We start from the raw sequence: 11,485 nt of genomic DNA, 5'->3' as shown, positions 1-11,485 counted from the left end.
AAAGAGAGTACCCGTGTATTGAAACATGAGTGCTAAATAGAACTTTATGCATAAATGTAATAGATTATCTTCCTGATTTAACTGTAATTATTAATTGTTTTTTCTTAATTATTAATGCACAAGTTTAGTTTAGTTCATTGCATTCAAAATGAATTTAAGTTGTTAAGGGTTTTGCAGAGGAGCAGAAACAAAGGCTGATAACATGCAGGAGCATACAATGGAGGAGATAAATGAACAGTTAAAGGCTTCAGTTTCTAATACTGAAAGGGTAAGCATTGTAATGAAACGAAGTTATTATTATGTATCAATGAGTACCCATGTTTTTATGATAAATGATAAATTTTTGTATACGCACAAGTTAATGTAGTTTAAACAAAAATTTGGATGGTTTTGTTTCTATCATGTTTGTTATCTTATAATATTCTAATTCTGGGTATTATAAAATAAATGAATCAGTATAATCAATTTGAAGAAGTTGAAGATAGAGGAAGTGCAGAGGAGGAATGGAAGCCGAAGCCTGGGATGGTTTTTGATTCACTTGATAATCTTCTCCAATACTACAGAAGCTATGGGAATAGAATGGGGTTTGAAGTTATTATAAGATCCTCAAGGAAAAATGATGATGGAGAGGTGACAAACGCAACACTAGCTTGTTCTTGTACTGGGAAGTCGAGTAGCAACACCCGAAATGCTTTTAAATTGTACCCAGTGACAAAGACAGATTGTAAGGCTCGGGTTGGTGCAGCCGTACGTGGTAACGGAAAATGGCAAATATGTTCAGTGGGGTTGAATCATAACCATGATCTCAGTAGCCCAACGAAAACTAGATATTTCAGGAGCAATCGTGGTATACAACCATATGTGAAAAGGAGACTTGAAGTAAATGATAGGGTCGGGATTAGGCCGAATAAAAATTTCAATTCCATGTTAGTTGAAGCAGGCGGTCCTGAGAATTTGACTTTCTTACAAAAAGATTGTAGGAACTATATTGAAAAAGTTAGGAGGATGCGACTTGGTGCCGGGGATGCTTATGCAATCCAAAAATATTTTTTGAAGATGCAAAAAGATAATGCAAATTTCTTTTACATGATGGATTTAGATGATGCAGGGTCAGGATTACAAAATGTTATATGGGTAGATGCAAGAAGTAGGGCTGCATTTAAGGAATTTGGCGACGTTATCACATTTGACACTACATACTTGACCAACAAGTATGATATGCCATTTGCGGCGTTTGTTGGTGTTGACCATCATGGGCATTCAACACTCTTAGGTTGTGGGTTAATCCCATGAGGACACAGAACTTTTGTTTGGCTTTTGAATCTTGGCTTGCATGTATGTGGAATTGTGCTCCAAATGCAATAATCACTGACAAGACAAGGCGATGCAGAAGCAATCGAGATTGGTTTTCCGATGGTGTTTGTGGCATAAATAAAGAAATTGCCGGAAAATTAAGGGTACAGCGAATACGAACGTATTAAGTTTGCTTTGCAAATGCTGTGTATGATTCATTGACACGTGAGGAGTTCGAACAACGTTGGACTGGATTCATTGATAAATACAACCTTCACAACAATGGTGGTTACTTGGACTGTTTAATGAAAGACAAAGTGGGTGCACATTTGTAACAGACACCTTTTGGGCCGGTATGTCCACCACTCAACGGAGTGAAAGTATGCATGCATTCTTTGATGGGTATGTAAATTCTAAAACCACTTTGAAACAGTTTGTAGAACAGTATGAGAATGCATTATGTGAAAAGTAGAAAAAGAAAAGGAGGCTGATTTTAGATCATGGAAATCATGGATTCTTGCATAACCGGTTATCCGATGGAGAAACAATTTCAGGAGGCATACATGATCGCAAAATTCAAAGAGTTTCAGCAAGAGCTTACTGCTAAGTTGCATTGTGAGATATCTTCTTTCCGGGCCACTGAATCTGAAATAGAATATATTGTAAAGGAAGTTGTCGTGGTGGGAGACATGTCATAGTGTGCCTTTTGTGGTTTGCTATGATGACCGTGGTTGTGATGTTCGTTGCAACTGTCGATTGTTTGAGTTTAGAGGAATTATTTGTCGACATGCAATAACGGTATTACTTCATAAAGAGATTTATCATATACCTGAAAATTCATTTTAAAAAGGTGGAGGAAAAATGTATATAGATGCCACACGAAGATTAAAGTTAGTTATAATAGCTGGAGCACGACTGTGAAGGAGAACGGTTTGACAATGTCTAATTCATTCTCTGAGGTGGCTGATTTAGCCTTAACCAATATTGATGACAGTAATATGGTGATGCATATGATTACTGACATGAGAAGAAATTATTGTCAAATGAACGTGCTGGCGGGATTGATAGACACGGTGACATGTCATGTCAAAGTGGATCAAATTTGATAGTGTTCGTGCTAATTCCACAGAGGCAAGCAATAAAATTTTAACTCCCGAGTTGTTCGTTGCAAAGGTCGACTCCATTAAAAGGAAGCAATCGAAGCTCGAACAAAATGTTGCAAAGGGAAACAAAAGAAATTTCATGAAAAAGTGTCTGTTGCGACATCCCTAAATCGATTGTATGATGGGGGTTCCCAAGAAAACACCAGCAAATGAACCTTTTAAGATGCGACTAACTTCCAGGATGGAAGAAGGAGTTCATATATTAAGCCAGGTATGATTCATTAATTTTCTGCTTTTCTTTTTGGTGTACAATTAATTTCTAAGTATTTTTTGTACATTTTCCGAAATACAGTGAAAGGTCAGTCGCTTATAGGCAGTATCCCGCAGATTCAAACTTGTGAATGAAGAATAATGGGTGAAGACCATGGTGAAAAGAATAGACAGTTTGAAGATGTTATATCGTAAAGTTGTATATATAATTTATTTTTGTTCATTTATAATCCAAGCGAAAGATACATGCTGCCCTTGGATAATATTTTGTTCTTGTATCATATATTGTGCATAGTTTCACCCTTGTATCATGAACAATATATTTTGGTCTTGTATAATGTTTGTACATGCAAGGCATCAATTAAAAATATGCAAGATTTACTATAAGAAAAAAAACACTTTATTAATAATTGCGGGTATTAGCCATTTCTTGTACAATATTTTTAAATACATGACCCACAACATAATATGGGAAAAGAATATCTAAACCTTGAAGCATTTGAAAACCTAAATTAGAAGCAATAAATTACATCAATGAGTTGCAAAAATATGGTTCTCTTAAAGAAGTTGAATCTGGTGAGCTGACTTCTTGATTCTGAACAATAAATTATGTGATTTTGTTAATGGCTGCGTGGTTGCAAGGGTGCTGGGGTGTTAGGTTGGTGTGAATCTGGGTTGGGCAAGGCCAAGAAAGGTGGTTAGGGCAGGGAAGGGCAGGGTGGCTTGGGTACCCTAGGGGGGGGGGGGGGGAGGGAGGGTGGGCGAGCTTGGGTGGGGGGGTGATGGCTGGGAAAAGACTGCAGTGTGTGGTGGTGGGTGATGGTTGGGAAGTGATTGCAATGGACAAAAAAAGGACGGCAGTGTGTGGTGGACAATGGTTGCAGGTGGTTACAGGGTGCTGGCGGTGTTAGGTTGGTGAAATGTAGGTTGGGCAAGGCCAAGAAAGGTGGTTTGGCATGCTGGGAGGAGATGCACATGCCCTAGGAGCTGCTTGTGCACGCAAGCGCTTGCTTGCTTATTCCTTGGTTTTGGTTTTGGCAAATGGTTGAGCAGGTGGTGAGCAGAGAACATATTATGGTGGATATGGTGACTGATTGACTGGATGCATGGGGAAGGCTGGAAAACATTACAACCAATCAAACAACACAAACACTCCCAATATAATCAATTCCCATCAAACTCACTCCAAAATAAATATGCCAATCAAGCTGCCATTCCCACCATCCATTCCTCCTGTAAGCCAAACCACCTTCACTATTCTTCCTAACTGTGAAGAGATTAAAGTTGTTTTCAGCACCAAGGTATATGTCATCGTCAAGAATTTGCCATTGTATAACTGGATTTTTTGATTGATAGCAGCAAGCAATTTGCCATTGAAGGCATTCAATGAATAAACTGCTCCCTTAGTTTCCTTCTCCGCAATCAGTTGTAACTTACCATCTTTCATTATGAAAACCAATATCCTCCCCTACACAGAGAAAAGACACAATTGAAATAGGAACATTGCTACAATATGTCAATCTCAAACTGAAAACAAAGATAACCTGCATCTAGTTTACATTGGTAGCCTCATTTTCTTTCGGCAGAACATAGGCAGTCCCAACACAGTAATAAACATTACTATCATCAGAGAAGGAGCATCCGAGGATGGAGCAACCATACTCGAATGTGTCAAGTGGGTAAGTTGATATGAACTCAAATGTTTGGTCGCCTAACAAGCGGATGAAGTGCATTTCAGATTCTTCTGCGGTAGACTGGTTCTTCAAACTACAAATAGCAAAAGTCCGGGAATGCTCTTGATGACAAATATAGCGTGCATGCTCCCCAAGAGGTATAGAACGGATATGAAGCTTCTGGATGTCATCAATTGTGCCAATAGTAAGCTCACCTTCTTTTGCAATTGCAAGGCTGTTGATAAAAAATAAAATTAATCAATGCCTCTTGAAATATATCTTAACTGAAAAGCACTCGGCTTGGTCATGTTTCAAATATACTTTTTGGATAATATTCATCTAGAAAACAGTCAAACAGAATGTGTTTTTGATGTCCTAGTTTATTGCATGTTAAAAAGATATCGGCCTGCTTCTTTATAAATTTAGAAGAAACTATTCCATTGTTAGATAACCCATGCATATTGATTCAGTAAGCACTACTGGATCAAACAAAAGATGTTCATAAACAACAACAGGGCAGAGATACATGGTATTGAATACCTCACTCCAAACAAACTGGATACAGGATGCCCATATAAAGAAGCGAGTACAGAAATTGACATGCATATTAATTAACTTGCAGACCATTGAGATATCTTAATCAACCAAGAATAATTCAGCATATTATAACATATGATACTTCTTTCAACTAGAACCTAACTTATAACTCAACAAAAGTGACCCAAAAAGCATTGTAGCGAAGATATACCAGATTACTCAACAATATTGCAAATTATATATATCAATGAATATACTTCAGAACCCATATAAATTCATGAATAAATAGTAATCAAAACCGTGGCATATATGCAATTCACTATCACACAAAATACTGAAAAGCATCAATCTTTTACAAGTATCCATGAGCAGACAATCAATGCTCAAGTTCTGAAATGAACTTCCTGGTTCTAGAAATTATTACAGTCAAAAGCAATCAATAGTTCTGCACAAATTGGTTTTACAAAGCATTGTTTTCCAAAAGAAGTTCCAGCATTTGATGGAACCAATGATTGATTCAATTGACGAACAGAACCGATCCATGGAGCTGTAAACCAAAAAGAAAAATGAAAAAAAAAAAAAACATTGCAGTTAATTGAAACAATCACAAACCCAGAAAACAAGTTCAAACATTGCATTGGTGGGTGATCTTCGGTGGGGATGATAGGGGTTTTTTCAGGGGAGGCCGGTGAGGTGAAAGGTGGCGTCGAGGTAGATTTCTGATGCCGAAATCGACCGAAAATTGGTTTGAAGAGTGCGAACCCTAGATGAGCGACAACCGGCGATTGGTGGGTGATCTCCGGTGAGGATGATAGGGGTTTTGCTCAAGGGAGGCTGGTGAAGTTAAAGGTGGTGCCGGAGTTTATTTTCGGTGCCGGAGTGGTGGCTGGAGATTTAGAGGAGAAGGAGATTCACAAATGGTTTTTTGGGCAAAAAATTCGTAAACGGGAATTTTTTGGGGAATTTTTTTTTTAAAAACTATCTGACGTGGCATGAATTGGCATCTGAACGTCAGATGCCATGTCATGTTGTAGGCTAGTTAGTAAAAACCAGTAGTATGCATAGTGTTTCTCTTCAATGAAAAGAAAAACGGAGAAGAAGAAGAAGGAAAAGAGAGGAAAAGAGAGAAGGAAAAGGAGAGAAAGAAAAGAGAGAAAAGGGAGAAAGAAGAAGAAGAGAAGGGAGACAAAGATGAAACCAATAATAGAGAGAGAGGAGAGAAGAGACGGAGGTGGCTGGAAAAGTGGCCGCCGGTGAGCAAATTCCAGTGATCGGAAAGAGCAAAGGGAGATTGAGCAAATGGGAGGTGAGTAAAGCTTGATGTTTCCCTTTTTGGTGATTTATGATTCAATTGGTTTAAAGAACTCTCTTTGGATTGCTTTGTCTATGATTTGGTATAAATTCATGAAAACAAAACTAAAATAGGGAGATTGATTTTAATAATTTCGTGTGGGTAGAACATACATGTTGTTCCTAAACAAAAATGGGTTAAAGATATGATTTTTGATATAAGGGTTTATTGTGCAAAATCTGTCCATCTGCGATTCCGAAAATTGTTTACATGTTTTGGGTTTTTGATCGAAGCTGAATTTTGGATATCTTGTTGTAGGCTTCTTGAGGATTGTTTAGAAATTTATTTCACTCAAAAACTCAAAGGATTGAATTTTATCTGGATTTTTGAAATCTGCCCTGAGAATTCTGAAATTTTCATTTTCTGCAAAACATGTATTTTTGGAAAATGATTTGATGCATCTATTCTTATCCAAATTGAATGATTTTAAATTCTGGTGAATCTTATATGCGTATAATTTAATTCTGGAGAGTTTCATGAGGTTTAGATTAAGGGCTGAATTGTTATAAATTTTACAAGTCAGTAACCTCAATTCTGGAAACAGTTGGCAGATTTGAAAGAGTTGAAAGAAAATTGTGTTTTAAATATTTATTTATTCTAGAATGACTTGAGAAAATTATGAAAACAACTTATATGTCTCTAAAATGCCAATTAAAATTATGGCTTAAATTGATGAATGGAATTTTTATGAAAAATCCGAGAGCGATTGATGTTCAGTTATGAGACAGTTTTGTTAAAGAATAAGTTAGGTTAATCTTTTGGCGTGTGAAGTGTCCAATGATTTTAATATTGAGATGTTACCTTAGGGGGACTTATGTATGGAGGATTTATTGGATTTTGTATATAGGGAGGCAAGCAGGGGCATTGTTAGAGGATTTCAATTTTGAGTAATGATACACTTATAAATAAATCTTACAAAGATTCTCATACAAAGTGATGTGACAAAAAATGAATGAAAAAGTGATTATAATGAGTTTGACTTTTTGTTTCACTCTTCCATTTATTTTTTACCACCTCACTTTGTAAGATTTCTTTGTAAATATAGTATTATTGTTCAATTTTTTCGGCTTGAGGGTCGAGCTCCAAAATGTGAGTGGAAAAATCTAAACCCTTAACTTTTATTTTAACAAAGTTATCTCTAAATGTTTATTTATACTTGTTTATTGTTTTAAATTGTCTAATATGTTTGATTTCTTTATATAAATGAGCTTTATTGCAATGTTATTGTTGGAAATTGTTGATTGAAATGAGAAAGATTGAATTTTGATGCTTTTGGACAACAATTTGAAAAGAAATGAAAATGGGTTGAACTTGTTAGATTTGAAAACATTTGAGAACTTACATTTATATTTTTACGTTACATGAGAAGTTATGAAATTATTTTATTTTATTAGAAAAATGTTTTGAGAATGTGTATGAGTATGTAGGACCCATCCCCCTCATGATATTGATTTGATTCTAAGCATGCGTATGATTGATGATTTGCCGGTCCAAGTGGGTCGAAGACCCGAGCGAGGTAGATATCTTTACACAAGATTTGATTTGCTGGCCCAAGTGGGTCAAAGGCCCGAGCGAGGCAGATATTGCTACACAGGATTTGATTTGCTGGCCTAAGTGGGTCGAAGGCCCGAGCGAGGCAGATATCACTACACAGGATATGATTGTACCGGCTTGAGTGATGTTTAGTCTCACTGGGTCGAAGGCTTGAGCGGTGACTGATTCCGCCTAGCAGGATGGATTTGGTGGTTCAATCCGCACGATGTTAGATCTTGCCGGGTTGGACAGATTTACCTCTGAGTACTAGTTGGGTGAGAGTTTTCACTTGTGATTGAGAAATGGTTTGGATATATAAATGTATATCATTTATTTAAAAATGAAAATGTTATTTGTATATGAAATGTTTTGAGAAATGATATGTTTAGAGAAACATGAGTATTGATTTGTTTACCATAATAGTTTTCAGAAAGAAGTTTTGCAAATGAAATTTTGTAAGCATGAATGTTTTCATTATATATTGAAATGTTCTATTACATACTAACCCATTCCCCACTCATTGAGCATTTCTAGCTCACCCCTCATTTTCAAATGTTTTTCTTTTCCCCCACTAGGTCCAGAAGGAGATCGTGCAAAGGAGTGAATCTCACTCAAGGTTGGGTCACACGACTTTATTTCAGCATATGTTCCATAGCTGTGTTCTATTTTCTGCTGCAAAGTTTATGTTTCTTGTATTTATTTCATGTTTTGGATTGTAAAAGATATGGAAAAATCTAATACCGGAAAATTCAATTGTATTTTGTTTATTTGCAAATGATGTTATAATTTTTTTTTTTTTTTTTGGGCAAACAAAAAGGAGTGTTTATAAATGTTTTAGCTAGAAGAATTTTATGATGTTTTAATTCATAAACAGGTTTTTATAGTTTTCTCACATTGCACGTCTCGGTCACTCGAGTCGCATGAGTGCTCTCGGAGTCGATGGGATAGGGAGGGTCGGGACAGGTCGTGTCAGATTGGGACTTAGTTCACTGCCTAAATCTAAATGGCTCTTTATTGTCAGCTTACTTCACCGTCTTCGTTCACTTTCAAAAGATTGCCGCCTATATTTTTCAATTTTTGTTCTTAATTGGGTCAAGCAAAATCTACCCTCAGAAACTAAACTAATTAATAAAAATGATACCACAGAATCAACAACATACAAGTTCAAGCACATTAGTAAGAGACATTATTGGACATTAACCATACAATTGAAGCAACACAACCACAGATTAATGATGGTGCCTATTCATTTTTTAACATTGGATGCTTGAAAATAGAACTTACAAACGGGCCACATAAAGCTCCCTTTTTGGCCCAAGACAAGTTTTATTTTGCAAATACCTACCCATTTTGAGTCCACCGCGAAAATGCTAAATAATTAAGCACCTTCTAGATATCATACTAATAAAGAGAAGATGTCATACTAATAAAGCTCCAAATTCGATAATCTTGGTGTTGGAACGGCGATCAAAGGCTTCATTTTCTTCACAACAATCCCAAATTGGTCAGAAAGATCCAACTCAGTACCATCTGGCAATTTCCACTCAAAGGAGTGCAACAATGAAGCCAATACAGACATAAGCATTTTCTCTGCCAAGTTAATCCCCGGGCAAACTCTCCTACCTGAACCAAATGGCATATACTGGAAATTTTTTCCCATGTAATCAAATTTTCCAGGGTCATTCAAGAACCTTTCAGGTCGAAATTCCAAGGGGTTCTCCCAAAACCGAGGATCTGTCTGGATAGCCCCAACATTTATCATAATTCTTGAACCTTTGGGTATGGTATAGCCGCCAATAGTGCAAGTTTCGCTCGGAGAACGTGGTACTAGAAAGGGAAGAGCCGGGTGGAGACGTAATGTTTCTTTCACAACAGCATCTAAGTACTTCAACTTAGGCAAGTGAAACTCTTCCACCGAGCCATCCATGCCTACAACCTCAGCTAATTCTTCTTGAACCTTCTTCATTATTTCCGGATGTTTCATCAATTCTGCCATTGTCCACTCCGCCATAGTGGTTGTTGTGTCGGTTCCACCCAAAATCATGTCCTGTGAAGAAAATAACAACACTGAGATGGAAAAATTCTTAGGAAATAATAAATAAGACTATTTACGAATCAGCAACTATACCAAAAGCAACGCCTTAAGTTGGCTCTTCGTAATTGAATTTGCACTATCTTTATGCTCAGTAAGCTCGAGGAGGAGCTGCAAGAAATCCTTCTTTTCATTTTTCCCTTCTCCCTCTTTAACCGATTCGGTATTCCTATATCCCTCTATAACGGGATCAAGAATAATCCTTTCGATAGAGGACAAAAGTTTCTTTGTCCGCTTTTGTATTCCCTGTAAATCAAACCTCGAAAGCACCGGAAAGAGGTCTGAAACATTTGGTGTTGCTAGGAGCACCATGAATTCTGCAAATAACTCTCGTAAGTCAACCCCAAGATTGGTCCTCTTCTCTCCTTCAAGCGAGCCACCCCACATCATGTTCTGAACCACATTGATCAAAGTTGCAAGAGACAATTCCCCAACATCTACAGGCTCTCCAACTTTGCTGTACACATCTCTAATAGTTTTCTTAATAACTTGTTTTCTTAGAGGGTAACAAACTTCAAGGCTCGCATTACTCATCAAGTTGGTCACAAATATTTTGCGTAACTTTCTCCAGGCAGAACCATAAGGGGCCCAGGCAATATTGTTCTCACCATAGGAGGAGAATAGTACTGCGCCCGGCGGGTCGCGATTGGCACAGATTGTATCTTGGTCACAAACCACTTCTTTTGCCAGTGAAGGTGAGCTCACCACTACGCATAATTTGTTTCCGAGCCACACCTTGTAAATAGGACCATAGTCTCCAGCCAATTCTGTGAATGATTTGGCGAGATGAGAATCAAGAAATGGAAGGTAACCGATTACTGGAAAACCACGGGGACCCGGTGGCAGTGGAGGAATTAATCTCTTCGATTTCTTGAGATTCCAGATCACCCCCAATACAACAACAAAACAAGTGATGATTACCGTGAAAATCTTGCATTTCTCATCGCTGGGATCGCACCACCAAGACGACATATCGAATGCCATATTATTGTTAATTTGTGAATGAAAAGAAAATGCAGCAGTAAGGAATTTATATTGGTAAATATGAAGGGTCAAGTACGATAACAATTCTTTTTGGAGCCCACGTGTCAATGACTCACAAGAAATTGGCAAAGGCCTAAGGCCAAAACTGCCAATCTACGTATATATATCTAAAATTGAATTCCTACAATATTTAATTACAACGTACATCAGATATGTTTTAAAATTATTGTAAAACAAGACCTGTCAGTATCGTTGTGTCTGTCATCCATGTATAATATTGGCATTATCTTAGGGGTCAGGTTAGGTTTACAGAAATGAACATGTTGGGTAGTGGGCACATGAGAGAGTGGTGTTATTTAAAGTCTTACTCAATCTCTTTCCAATTTTTGGAAGTTTGTGTTCACAATGTGAAAATGGAGGAAATTTAACGGGGAAATTTAACTGACCGGTCATCCCAAGTTTGGATTTGAAAAAAAGGCCTTGAAACTGTTTACCCTTTTTTTTTTTTTAATTTGAAGAAGCTGACGTGACACAGTTAGGATCCATTAAACATGTAAAATGGGTTAAAATGAAAAGATTAAAACATATAAGGACAAAAATAATTAATGAAAGTTTTTAAAATTTGAAATTTACAAAAGAGCCCCAAATA

At 37.1% G+C, this 11,485-nt stretch overlaps 2 protein-coding genes across 2 annotated transcripts; one reads left to right on the top strand and one right to left on the bottom strand.

Annotated features, from left to right (window-relative positions):
* The first annotated feature begins 217 nt into the window (after nucleotides 1-217).
* LOC116140000 (protein FAR1-RELATED SEQUENCE 5-like) lies at nucleotides 218-1,293 on the top strand. Its single transcript, XM_031425633.1, has 2 exons — nucleotides 218-268; nucleotides 457-1,293. The coding sequence occupies exons 1-2, from the start codon at nucleotides 218-220 to the stop codon at nucleotides 1,291-1,293; spliced, it is 888 nt and encodes a 295-aa protein (XP_031281493.1).
* A 7,640-nt stretch (nucleotides 1,294-8,933) lies between these two features.
* On the bottom strand, nucleotides 8,934-10,869 carry LOC116140020 (geraniol 8-hydroxylase-like). The gene is made up of 2 exons (XM_031425651.1): nucleotides 9,889-10,869; nucleotides 8,934-9,807 (listed from the first exon to the last, which is right to left on the bottom strand). The coding sequence occupies exons 1-2, from the start codon at nucleotides 10,834-10,836 to the stop codon at nucleotides 9,184-9,186; spliced, it is 1,572 nt and encodes a 523-aa protein (XP_031281511.1). The 5' UTR covers nucleotides 10,837-10,869; the 3' UTR covers nucleotides 8,934-9,183.
* Between the last annotated feature and the right edge of the window lie 616 nt (nucleotides 10,870-11,485).

The sequence above is a fragment of the Pistacia vera genome, unplaced genomic scaffold (assembly GCF_008641045.1).
Source record: "Pistacia vera cultivar Batoury unplaced genomic scaffold, PisVer_v2 Contig360, whole genome shotgun sequence".
Lineage (NCBI taxonomy): Eukaryota > Viridiplantae > Streptophyta > Magnoliopsida > Sapindales > Anacardiaceae > Pistacia > Pistacia vera.
This window is presented reverse-complemented; position numbering and strand designations above follow the sequence as displayed.

What these genes read in the sequence shown, in the direction of transcription:
- LOC116140000 (XM_031425633.1), top strand. Translation starts at nt 218, where the DNA reads ATGGAGGAGATAAATGAACAGTTAAAGGCTTCAGTTTCTAATACTGAA. An exon ending in CAGTTTCTAATACTGAAAGG is followed by an intron (nt 269 to 456) that starts GTAAGCATTGTA and finishes TAAATGAATCAG; the next exon opens with TATAATCAATTTGAAGAAGT.
- LOC116140020 (XM_031425651.1), bottom strand. Translation starts at nt 10,836, where the DNA reads ATGGCATTCGATATGTCGTCTTGGTGGTGCGATCCCAGCGATGAGAAA. An exon ending in AACTTAAGGCGTTGCTTTTG is followed by an intron (nt 9,808 to 9,888) that starts GTATAGTTGCTG and finishes TTTTCTTCACAG; the next exon opens with GACATGATTTTGGGTGGAAC.